At 39.9% G+C, this 13453-nt stretch overlaps 1 protein-coding gene across 4 annotated transcripts in view; it reads right to left on the reverse strand.

The window, feature by feature from the left end:
- The window catches only part of ldb2a (LIM domain binding 2a), a 95966-nt gene that overhangs the window by 63431 nt on the left and 19082 nt on the right, over window positions 1-13453 (reverse strand). For all 4 annotated transcript variants that reach the window (XM_069701761.1, XM_069701760.1, XM_069701759.1 and 1 more), the window contains exon 3: window positions 5352-5454. In XM_069701761.1, the coding sequence (XP_069557862.1) occupies window positions 5352-5454 (103 nt within the window). The remainder of the gene's footprint in view (window positions 1-5351; window positions 5455-13453) is intronic.

Genomic DNA, 13453 nt, shown 5'->3' on the forward strand with positions numbered 1-13453 from the left:
CTGCTTATGTCGTTTTCTGTCATGGTTATTGTTACTGATAGATGTAGATTACAATTAGAAGCAACAGACGATCTGGTGAAGTTTGCTTTTCATTAGCGACACAGGGTGGGAAATTATTCAGACAGCAGCGACATGTTCTGGCTCTTAACACTGTCAATTCTCTGCTACTTCACCAGGAAACATACAGCCCTTTGACGGTTGTATAAGTCAGTTTCTAGACGTCCGGTGGACGAACAAAACTACAAGGCGCATTTAGGGATTTACCAGCTACAGCAGCCAATGAAAAGTACCCAGCATTTAACCTTGAGTTTGAAGCAGATTAAAAAAAATTATTCTAAATGAATCTGTTGATCATTCTGTAAAATGTCAGAAGTCAGTGAAAATTGCCCATCACAGTTTCTACTTCGAATTGCTTGCCTGAATTCCCGACAACAGTCCCAAACAAAAGGTATTGAGTTCGCCATGAAACAAAACAGAAACAGCAAAAAAAAATCCTCACATTTGAAAACCTGTAACATCGAACACTTTGGAAAAAAAAAAATATAATCAATAAGCAACAAGGAAAGCACTGGAAGGGTGTAAAAACGTATCTGAGGTATGGGCCTGTAATTTCAACAGATGCCTAAAACAAGGCTGAGGCTACTTTCTAAGATGTCTAAGACGGCTCGGGGACCTTTACCTCCAGTGTGTAAAAATTGGAGGATACAAATGTATTCGCGTTTTTCCTTCAACGATTAACATACGGGCTTTTCCAATATGAGCTATTTCCCCTTAAAAGCCACAAGCTGGGGACGAGTTACAAAACACCTAAACACAGGTCAATGCAGGAAAAGAAAAACAAACAAACAGATGAGGTAAATTAGCTTTTATAATTTTTCGACTGCTAAACGTTATGAAATCAGAGCACCTCCGAATGGAGTGAAATTATTATTTCTTTGTAATTATCATATAAGCTATTGTGTGACTCAAACAAATATGATTCAATTTCAACGAGAATTGGAGTTTTTAATTTTTTTATTTCCATACCTCCATACAGAAAGCGTCTCTGCGGAATAATAAATGTATGAGATTGCTTTAATGGAATAATAAATACTCATTATCATGAAAATAACCTCGACTATAACCACGTGCTTTACAAGCTCAAGCTATTTAATAAATCATAAATATATAGACTTGTCCTTTTCGTTTTCTTAGTATGTTTGAGCTTTAAAGATACGAATATTCTCTCTTTTTTGTACAATAAGCTCTGTTTTAATAAGCACAAATATTTAGCTGTAGGTATCACATCCAGGATCCATACTGCAGAGGACTTAACTTGAAAATATTTTGTTCTCCTCAGGAAATGTGTCAGAAGAGGTGACGTTCAACTGCAAAATGTTACAACCTTTTGTTTTGCTCCAACTCTTGCAATATGTTTGCCCCTTTAACCACGGCTAAGCACTCTCCACTTCCTCCACCCTCACATCTCCACGTTGGTCAGTGGTGGTTCCGACCCGTGTGACAACAACTACGTATATCAGCGCTTTTCACGGAGCTGGAAACTGCAAGATTACTTCGCAGCGAGGCCACTGGCGGTCACATTTACATTTTATATGTTAGGCAGTTATCAATGCTCTTGTGCAGAGCGACTAACAATGAGCACAACAGCAGAATGAGCTTGAATTTCTCAAACTGCCAAAAGTCAAATCAAAAAGCAAAGGGCGAAAGCACAACTTCCTGTGGCACAAGGATGATTCTCTAGAAAAGGCAAAGTGAAGATTTAATAAGGTAAAGATATTCCTTGATTCACAAATTAAAATCAAGAAGCTGTCTAAAGATACTTGGTATTTATATTTACATACATAATGCTCTGTGTTTCGCCATTTACCTTAATCACATTCTGAAGTGATAGTAAAAAAAAAAAAAAAAAGTCCTTTTTAGTGCATATTAGTCCTAATTACGCCCGTCTTTGCTATGTATAATTCATTTCAGGATTACTTATAACTTTGGCTTTAAAACTGCTAAAACAGCAAGTTGGCTATTTTTTTTTTTTTTTTAATCTTTTAAGAACTGAATCTTTTCAATCGGCTCTCCATATTGAGTAAAATGTCACAAAGAACGAGGTACACACTGACAATATGCGATGTGAAATGCTGGACAATGTGAGTGCCTATACTGTCATCACTCGCTGTACCGTGTAAGTTAGCCAACAGGAAATTCTCCCCATAAACTTTTCAAGTCGCCTTGAGCAAGGCACTACAGTCCTCCTACCAGCTGAATCACCGTAAGCCGTTCAGGAGCCGCGGCTAAAAATAACAACAGTACTGAGCTGCGGACAAAATAGCGAACTGGAATATATATATATATATATGAGAATAAGTACCGCTATTTGAAACACGGTGCTGTTATTTTCTAAACAGTACAGTGCTGCTAATGCAAAGCTGAGACAGACGTAAACACCACTTTCAGGTTCTTAGATTTTTCTTTTCGAGGCAAATCTGTTGCTGGGTACATACTGTATGAGGGTGGTGGATTTTTTTTTTTCTTTTTTCCTGGAGGATGTGTTGGTGTGTGTGTGTGTGTGTGTGTGTGTGTGTGTGTGTGTGTGTGTGTGTGTGTGTGTGTGTGTGTGTGTGTGTGTGTGTGTGCGCGCATGTGTGCAACTTAGCGCACCTGAATGTGAATCGAGGAAGGCTTGCAACTGACGGTGAGTCATCATCGCCATGGTGTTAAGCCTCCCGTTCCCGGGGGAACAGGGTTACCGTCTCTACACCACCGGGGATTTTTTTATTTTTTATTTTTACATTTGAAAAGCAAACCGCAGCCCGGCTCACAACAATCCTCCACTGCCTGTATCTTCTGTCTCTCTCTCTCTCTCTCTCTCTCTCGCTGCCTCCTCCGTGACTGAGCTGCATCACACACACACACACACACACACACACACACACACACACACACACACACACACACACACACACACACACACACACACACACACACACACACACACACACACACACACACACACACACACACACACACCTGCTCATTTCAGAGCATCACGTCCTTATCTGTGTCCGTGTGATATTCAATATGTTTCAGATATCAAAACAGAAAACCTATGCAGATGAGATGGAGGGGACAATTTCACAAACTCAGCAGCAGCCTCTGCTCTGTCATTTGCTGCTGAAAACCGCAAACCGTAGCGGCCGTCTCGAGTGTTTCTGGAGGTCAAAGTGCACATCATCGCCTGCGGAGGAAGTCAAGCCCCCGCAACCTATGGAAATACAGTTTGGGTAAAATCAAGCAATGAACAGGAGGTCTCCCTGCGAGGGAAATTAGAGCGATAGTGTGGGGAAACACGCTTTTTTTTTTTTTTTTTTTCCTATGAGAGGAGATTATATCCCTCCTCTTGTGTCTCTATCTTAATTGTGGAGCGAGAGCCGGCTGCCTGTTAGCTTAGCTTAGCATGCCGACCGTAGGAAAGGGGGTGAGAGCTCGCCCGGCTCTGCAGCGAGCACTGCAACTAATGATTATTTTACCTCCTATTTAAATTGGGGTTGGCAAAATACAAGAACATCCCTTTAGCCCAGTGCAATTCCACAGCACCACAAATTACAGTCTCCAAAATGACCATTTAAATAAATCAACGCTTCTCTGAATAACAACTAAACATTATAATCCTGATGAAGGGAGGATTTATTGCGAGGCTGTTGTATTAAACGTAATGCTTCACCTGTCAACAGCCCGTAATGCTTCAGCTTAATGCTTCATAATTCAATTTAGAATTACTTATAACTTTTTGCTTTAATACTGCTACAAGTAGTTTTTTTTTTTTTTTTTACATTTTAAGTGGGTTTAATTTTATGGCTGATCAGTGGACATTTGAATTTTTGAGTCACATATTTTCTGGAGGTGTGTGTCCGTCCAAAGCTTTGAAGTGCACAAACTGCCAGTCATCGAACACCGTCTGCAGGAAAATGAACTTTTACACCGGGAACCCTGGAAGTTCAACACGACTCCCTGAACTTCAGCTCGATCGGAAATAAAAAACATTCACAATACAGATATGTTATCGGGTTGTTCCACACGGGCCGCGCTGTTATTAAGCACCAACATTATAATATCCTACAATAGCAGATGTTTTTGTGTCTCAGTACAGGTTATAATTTGCCTATTTTCAAGACCGTGGTTTACACTTACATGTTTATCCAAAAAAAAGCACGACCCACAATAGAGGCCTGTGATGAAATTTTCAGAAAGAGGTTACCAGCAGTTACGTGCGAAGCTGCACCAATGCTCAGTCGTCACATGAAGAGAAAACCCTTTTGTTAGGAGAAGAACAGATAGCAATTTTCTCACTGACAGAGTCTCAGCTGAGCAGAATGCAGAAATGGTTTGACTCAGTGGTAAAAATCATTACTGGAAAAGTCTCACTCACTCCACAAGTTCACACTTTTTTTTTTTTCTTCTGAGGAAGTGTTACAAAGGCATTTTTGGGAAATTCAGGGAATCGATAACGATAACGAAGACACAGCATGTTAAAGCAAAGTGGAAAGACCACATAACTATTTTCTTCCACTTCAGCACTCGCCAAGATGATGAACACCACAGACAGAGGTGTCTGAGTATATCTGAGGGTGGAAGATTTCTGGGGAACATAATGGCGAGATGTGCTTCACGGCCACTAACAAACGTGCTTTGATGCTCACTGTGACACCAACATCCACGTTATGAAACTGGACGCAGAGACATCTTGCCAACAGATTGGTAGTTTAAGCCCCTTTCAAGGCAAAGGTCAATGGGATCTCAAAATGTCACCGAAAATACAGAATAAATAACAAACAAAGTCTTGTTTACCACAACGAAGTCACGGAAAATGTGTCTTTTTTGATTCCGTTCTTGGGAAACCGAATTTGCTGACAAGTGCATCTGTTTTTTTGTGTTGTTTTTTTTCATGAACTCAGTGGCTGGATACAAAATCGCTATCCATTTACTATATAATGCACTTGATTTATCTGCCATTTTATTTGAGTGTCCACAGTCTGAGAGAAAATGTCACAAAATAACGACTTAAAAGTGTCCAAATCTGTATTTTGCTTCTCACTGGAATAAACTACTGAGTGTTTATTTTGCATGGAAAAATGCGTGAGAGCATGATTTCAGACAGAGCCCGTTAACTGAACATCGGAAACTATGCCAAGTGCGTTAGAATAAAAGTGCCTGATGTACCTGTATGTATTGAAATCTACCTAAAATAATTATCCGCATTACTAAATGGCTTTAAACAGATGAGTAATAAATGGCCATAATAACAGAATAAAGAATTTTAGAATTAAACAAATGAGATGATTGCATTGTTCTCGTCTTACTGTATCTCTTTGGTCCATCTTCGAGGCAGAAGGAGAGCGTGAGAGTGGCGTCCTCCTCAAAAAACTCTGAAGCGAATGCGTCCCACCACAAACTGTCACTTTCCTGTTGGAGGGCAAACAGTCAAAGGTCATTAAGACAGATATACCCCTTTCTCTTTCTTAAACCGTGCTGTTTTTACTAAGAATAACAAGCTTTAGTTTATCAGCATCTGATGCAATGTGTAAAAGGCACTGCCTTCCACAAGCACCACGTTCCTTTTTTTTTTTTTTTAGTTTGGTATGAAACTTCATTTTCTTCTATAATTTAATAACCCAGTGAATTTCCTTTATCCAGGTTGTTGCTCTTGTGCTATTGCATTTTTTTTTTTTTTTTTTTTACATAAATTCAATATTGATTCATTCTGATAAGACAAAGATATTGTGACCAGTCAGGCTTTCCTATGAGACAAGATAAAAAAATAAATAAAAAAAATAAATGTTTTTTTTTATTATATAAAGTCAGCAATATTACCATTGTTGTATTCATTGAAATGAACTTCAGGGCCTTTAATTAAATCTAACTTTTGATGTAAAAAGGCTTTAACAATCAGGTATCAACAGTAAAACGGAATTTAAAAAAAAGACATTGAACTCTGGATGGGTAATAACAAATGGGTACAATTTATAAAATATGGATAAATATAATCTGTAAAAATTTTCATCTGTAAAATCAAGATTTTAATAGACGATGCTCTCTGTTGATCTAATAATTTGATGCAGGGTGATGTAAAGCCAAAGCCTGGTAACACCCTGTACTCTTCTTAAGCTTGGACTTTGGGAGAGCCCTGCCTTAGGCTCCTACAAATCTCAAATACAAGCTGAGGTCCACCAGCTTTGTAATTCACTGCTCTTTCTGCCTTTCACAGTATGTCAGGATAACTTCAGCCTGCACCTTGTAAATGTAATAACACCAACAGCAATAATAATATTAATACTATTGGTGAATTTTTCTCTTTTTATAGCCATTTCATTTGATGAACAAATAAGCAAATGCAAGTAATTTACTTTAACTGTGAAAGCATACAACACGGCACAAGAGAAAACAGCTTATTATTATTATAATTATCATTGATAAATTCATTCAGTTGTAGTAGTAATAGTGGTGGTGGTGGTGGCGCGTTACACCCCCAGGCAGTAGTTTTAGTAGCAGCTACAGTAATGGTAGTAATAGGAACAACAATAGATAGTAGTTATAGCAGGAGTAATTGTAGTACTAGTATTATTAATGAGCAATAGAAGCAGTATCCAGCTTCTCACAGCAGGAACGGCAGCTCTATGAGGAAACATATGTAAATCATGTAAATCTCTTTACCCTGAAATGACTCCACTAACAGCCGTTTGCCCTCTTCACCCTCCTCACAAAACCCCACCGCCCCTGATAATGTTGGTAGACCAATCCCCACTCCCCTGCCCCCTCACCCCCACCACCCTCCCTCCACCCCTCGACGTTCAACTGATGCTAATTTCCTCTGACACGTTATGGCAGATCACGGCGTATCATCCCGCGCCGGGCTGAGGGACGGCAAGCACTTCCCAGATGTTGACAATTAGCGTTGTCACCATCGAGCAGCGTCAAGCCCAATGAGCGCCGACCGGAGCGCCCCGCAGGTCAACGTGTCTCGTATACGCGATGAGTCCAAAGCAAAGAGGGGAGGACACGTGGCGCGCAGAACCTGAATCTAATCCCCCAGCCGGTCAATCAATACGTGATCATGAGCTGGTGGGGAAGGTTTCTCAAAATGGCAAACCAATCAGATGAACTGTGAACTACACACGGAACCGAGACGCCACCATGAAATCCATAAAACAGTCGGGTTTTAACAATTAATAAAGCATTTTGGAAAACTAAGACCTGTCGCTTATGTAAGAGTCAAGTAAAGCTGAACTGTAAGTAAAAGTTTTTAAAAGGGTTTTTCAAAAATATTCATTCAACTTCTAACCGTAGGAATCCGATTTTACGCAACAAAATGCCATCTCGGCAAATTTATGTGTACATGAATATAATAATTCAATAGGTTTTGGGTGCATTCATTCTGCTCAAATGACAACATCTCCAACAGATAACGCTGACAGCTGTGATAAGATAGCCTATACAGTGTACTTCTTTCCATAATTAATCTTTTGACTGTCTTTTTGATTAATCATTCAATAATGTGGTTCATAAAATAGTGAAAAAAAAGACAATCACGAAGATGACATCTTCAAATTGCTTGTTTTGTCTGCCCAGCAGTCCAAGACCCAAATGTATTACTGTAAATTAACAGTGACTTAAACAGCAAATCGTCACTTTTGAAAAGCTGGAGGCAGCCAGTGTTTAATCTTTTTTTTTTTTTGCTTCATGAATTAATTACCAAAAATGTTGATTCCATAAAACAGAGAAAGAACGCTTTAACTTGAGTTTCGTAAAAAAAGCTGAGGCAGTGGCGGAGCAATTTATGGCTCAAAGATGTATTCTTCAGCACCAAAACAGCAATATACGGTTTTTGTGCCAGGATTTTCTGTGCGTGCACATCTGTGATATGTGGTGTTGTGTATGTATGTATGCATGTATGTGTGTGTGTGTGTGTGTGTGTGTGTGTGTGTTTGTGTTTCACTGTCATCCTGCAGGTGCGAACAGTCGAGCGCGTGTGTGTGTGTGTGGTGGCGTGTCAATACATCTAAATCAGACAGAGTGACAGAGAAGAGTGACACACCAGGACAAAACAAGCAAAGAGAGGAAGGACACTGACTTTGGTGCTACTCAGCATTCAGATTGAGTTCAACCCATAATCCAGTACCAGGAGGGGGGGCGGGCACTCCTGGGATTGACAGTCAAGTAAAAGGGTGAACAAGACTCTCGCTCTCTACTCTCACATGGCAGCTCTCAATGATCCTGTGCTACACCGTCAATTTCTACACTGGAACTAATCTCTCATTTTATGACATAATTGAGAAATCAGACTCCACTGCAGTAGCTGTATGATTTCATAAAGCTGGTTTTGTAAGGGGTTCAAATAGTATGCACTGACAGTTGTGCATTATCCATCTAATTTTGTGTTTATTTTCAAACTCCTATATGATATGGATGTGTCATAAGGCTGCCTTTATAGTTTATCTTTCTGAATGTATTATCAATAAATGTAAAGGCAAATCAACGACTGTCTTTGTCCTTTCAATCCTTTCAAACTGATCTACTCTGTCTGTTCATGAGGCTCCAAGCTGAGTGACGCAGAGACAAAATATTTACAAGAAAGTCACTAATATTTGGGGTCATCTTTTAAGGGGTGTTTTCCTTAAACAACTGAGCCATTGTAGTTTAAAGCCAGCCTCACTTTAACTGAGATAAACAATGGGTTTGTTTAGGATTTCAAGCCATGGATTAATATCCGTTTAGTGCTCTGGTAAGTATGTAATGTAAAGCATGCAGCAGGACAGCGTATGCAGCAGTGACTCAAAATAAACTACAGTGGCCTTGTGTTCATAATAATTAAGGAAATGTCATCCACTGCAGTGGCGTAGCTCATTTATAGTGCAGCATCCCTGGCTGAATAATGGTCCTACTGTTTTAACTGATGGTTAACAAAATCTTTCGTGATGAATATAGTTGTTGCAAATCAACTTTGTGATCATTTACAAAGGGATGATCTGTTTGAAGATTTTCAGTCAGGCTTTAGAGTTCATCATAGCACAGAAATAGATCTGGTGAAAGTTACTAACGACCTTTTGTTAGCCTCAGATAATGGACTCGTCTCTGTACTTGTTCTTCTGGACCTCAGCGCTGCTTTTGATACAATTGATCATACGATCTTATTACAGAGATTAGAAGACGTTACCAGGATTAAAGGAACTGCATTAGATTGGTTCAAATCCTACTTATCAGATAGATTCCAGTTTGTCCATGTCAACAATGAATCTTCCAGACAAACAAGAGTTAGTTATGGAGTTCCACAAGGCTCAGTGTTAGGCCCAATACATTTTACTTTGTACATGCTTCCATTAGGAGATGTCATCAGGAAGCACTGCATCAACTTCCATTGTTATGCAGATGACACTCAGCTATATCTTTCTATAAAACCAGATGAAACTAATCAGTTAGTAAAACTTGAAGCCTGTCTAAAAGACGTAAAGGCCTAGATGACCAAAAACTTCCTGCTTCTAAATTCAGACAAAACGGAAGTTATTGTACTTGGTCCTAAACACCTCAGAAACTCTTTCTGTAATCACTTAGTTACTCTAGATGACGTTGTCTTGGCCTCCAGCAAAACTGTGAGGAACCTTGGAGTCATATTTGATGAGGACTTGTCCTTTAGTCACCATATAATGCAAATCTCCAGAACTGCTTTCTTTCATCTACGTAATATCAATAAAATCAGGAAAATCCTTCCTCAGCGTGACGCAGAAAAACTCATTCATGCGTTTGTTACTTCTAGGCTAGATTATTGTAATTCCTTACTGTTAGGATGTCCAAATTACTCATTAAAAACCTGCAGCTGATCCAAAATGCTGCAGCAAGAGTACTGACGGGATTTAGCAAGAGAGATCATATTTCTCCAGTTTTAGCTTCCCTTCACTGGCTTCCTGTGAAATCAAGAATAGAATTTAAAATTCTCTTGATGACTTACAAAGCTCTACATGACCAGGCTCCATCATATCTTAGAGATCTTATAGAACCATATAATCCTAGCAGAGCACTTCGCTCTCAGTACGCTGGTCTACTTGTGGTTCCTAGAGTTTCCAGAAGTAGAATGGGAGGCGGAGCTTCAGTTTTCAGGCTCCTCCCCTGTGGAACCAGCTCCCAGTTTGTGTTCGAGGGGCAGAAACCCTCTCTAGCTTTAAGATTAGACTCAAAACGTTCCTTATTGATAAAGCCTATAGTTAGGGCTGGCTCAGGTAGACCTGAACCAACCCTTAGTTATGCTGTTATAGGCCGAGGCTGCTGGGGGACCTCGTTACATGCTGAGCTTCTTTTCTTTCCTCCTACTCTTTAACTGACTCATACCTCACCATCTTTTTCTCTCCCATAGCTTTTTCCTTATTGTCTGTTGTCTCCATTCAGTTCCCTCGCTCGCGTAGTTTCTCGTCTTTCTTTTGCAGATGTCCCGTCATGGAGCTGCATGTCTCTGCCCTGTGCTTGTCGTCTCCACCAACAGTTTTTCCTCTTCTATCTCTATGCTGTCCTTTTCTCTCTCTGCTCTCCTCTCACCCCAACCGGTGGAGGCAGATGGCCGCCCACCTATGAGCCTGGTTCTGTCGGAGGTTTCTTCCTGTTAAGAGGAAGTTTTTCCTTCCCTCTGTTGGAGGTTTTTCTCCTTTAAAGAGGAGGGTTTTTTTCCCCTCCTAGCTTATGTGGGAATTGTTAAATTGTTGGGTTCCTCTGTATAATATTGTAAAGTCTTGCTGTAAGGACTTTAATGTGTTAAGTGCCATGAAATAACCTATGTTGTGATTTGGCGCTTTATAAATAAAGTTGAGTTGAATAGAATTAAAACAAGACGGATTTGTAGTTCAATGAGCACACCAACCATAATACTCGCGCACAGTTACCAAGATCCGGTATCAATCAGGAAAGCCTTGCATTTTAGAAGCTAGAATCAGAAGTGATGAGTCAATCATAATAGCTGGCAATTAATTGTCTTTAATTAAACCTCTAATAAAGTTCTACAGGAAAGCACAGGTAATTAGAAAATTAAAGGTATCTACAATCAGTAAAATCATATATGAAATGCCGCTTTAATCCACTTATTTTAAAAAGGTGCAATATGTAGCCCATAGTTTTTGTTTAAAATATTCCAAAATTAAGAAAGAAATTATCCACAGAATGTAAAGAAATAAGAGTTTTGAGATGTCAAAGACGTCTTTGTATTGTGTCGCACAGCGTGCTGAGCAGCCGGCCCCGTTGGTCCGATCTCGTCACACCACCCCACACCTCAACAAGCGACAGTGAGTCACCGTGGCCAACATAAGACCATAAAGAAGCAGCGTATTCTCACCTTTTGTTTGAACGAATATAGCAGTAAACACAACGACGGCTGAAACTCTAGACAGAAACCCGACATTTCTTCTTTACAACGCTCATATTGTAAAACACTTGTAGGACGGTTGAAAACGGGAAGAAATCTGAGGCGCTCAAGAGGGTGATTCATTAAAAAGCCTTAAATCAGTTGAGTTTGTTTACTTACACCTTTTACTTCATCATATTTACCTGACAGCTGCAATCATTTGGCAGATGAAAGTACACGCACTTTGTCCCACATAGAGGCATTGGTGACAGTTTAACAGTGTAAAAGTAGGTAAAAAATCTTTTTCAGATCGACTAAAGAAGCACCAGCATCAAAGTAAAATCCTCCTTACAAAGCATTGCATCAGTCAGACAGGAGTAATTTTAATACATTATGTTGCTAATACTTTTACTTTTGAACTGGTAATGGAAGTATTTTATAGTCCTCTTTTCCATCGCAGAAGATAAAACTATTTCAAAGCACAAACCTATCGCTGGTTTTGGTTTCTATGATGAGAAAACACAAACAAATCATTAGCGTCATCCTTACATTTTCTGCACATTAATGTTTTCTGGTGCCAGACAATAAACCGTATTTCACCTCGGTGACTCTGTTGACCTTTGAACTGCTGCCAAAATAGGATTTCATAAAAAAGCACGATCCCCCGTTTTGACATAAACTGCCTGGATTTAGGGTTGGAGATAAAAAAAATTTTCAAGTGCTGTCATCCTGAGGGCCCCCCCATCACTCTATTTTACAGACTCCGGTGTTCATTAAGCTTCCTCGTACTGTTTTAATGAAAAGTGTTTCACATAAGCTCCCCCTGTTTTACAGAATATACCGTCTTTCTTTAAATCCCCCTTGTTCAGTTTTGCAGTAGAGGGTTAGTTAACCTTCCTCACAGTGTTTCACTCACACTGACTTCACTTCGGCTCCCCACTGCGACGCACTTGCTGTTTCTATGATTTTAAAATTATTTGTCTCTGTGCCCTTCCTACCCACGTTTTTTTTAAAGATTTTCCTGAAACCCAACCTTTTTACAAAATAAGGTTTTCTGCTCTAACTCAATATACTTAATTTTGTCAGTCGACCGATATTTGGCTCAGGTCTACAACCACCTTAAAAAAAAAATATATATATATTTTTAAAAAAAGAGCATTTATTTCACAAAGAGCAGAGTTGACAGCGGCGTGTCTTTTGTCGTGTCTCCATTAGCTCTGTTTGGCCCAGCGGGGTTCGACCATAAGTGATATGGTTTAGTTTGTGTCTTTGTTGAAAAGTCTCCCACCCAGACAACAGAGGAATCTAAAAAAAAATAACAAGCGCATTACCATGTGCATGAACAGCATTTAGCTTCAGCGTTTCTCAACAATAACACAAAATGGGACTCGGTAGTTTAATCGCTCTCCTCCAAACAAGGTATTTTGTAAATTAAATAAGTACTTAGCACTGTGAGCTAATAAAGCAAAATGTTGCTCCCAAACTTTTCCATTATATCCATGAAAAGTTATTATTATTTTTTTTTAGAATTGGTGATCATTAATCCTCCAAATTTGAGCTTTTCAGGCAGCTTTTTGGCCAGAGTCTCGCCAAATTTTGTGAAACGCTGCTGGCCGAGCCGTGGACCGGCCAGGTTTGGCCCGGATCTAAAGACAGAGGGGAAGCTGGATCGGAGCCAAAGCAGGCCGGAGAAAAAGCGAAAGCCTGGCCAGTGGACACGAGCCATATGAATCCTCTGGCTGAAGCTGAACCCCTCCACCCCCCACCCCCTCCCCCCCCACCCCCACCCACACTGAGGAGGCTCACAGTCTTGTACAGCAGGAAGTGTTAGAAGCTTTACTTTTATTCTTACTGGTAGGGTAAAAAAAATATTAAATGCCGCATATTTACAGGGAAAAAGAAGCCTCCACTGCTCTTCTTTCTTTTTTTTTTTTTTTTGCAATATCCCATTAGCCTTTTTTGTGTTTTATCTCAACCCGTCTCTCTTCATATCCACCTCCCTCTCGCTGCGTGTCTTCCATCCTCTCTGCCGCTGCGCGCTTGACAGACAATGTCCTGCCTTCATTTACGCCCGCGGACTCTCTG

The sequence above is a fragment of the Brachyistius frenatus genome, unplaced genomic scaffold (genome assembly GCF_029030835.1).
Source record: "Brachyistius frenatus isolate BFR_SWC_R1_liver_20210118 unplaced genomic scaffold, ASM2903083v1 Contig_38, whole genome shotgun sequence".
Taxonomy (NCBI): Eukaryota; Metazoa; Chordata; class Actinopteri; family Embiotocidae; genus Brachyistius; species Brachyistius frenatus.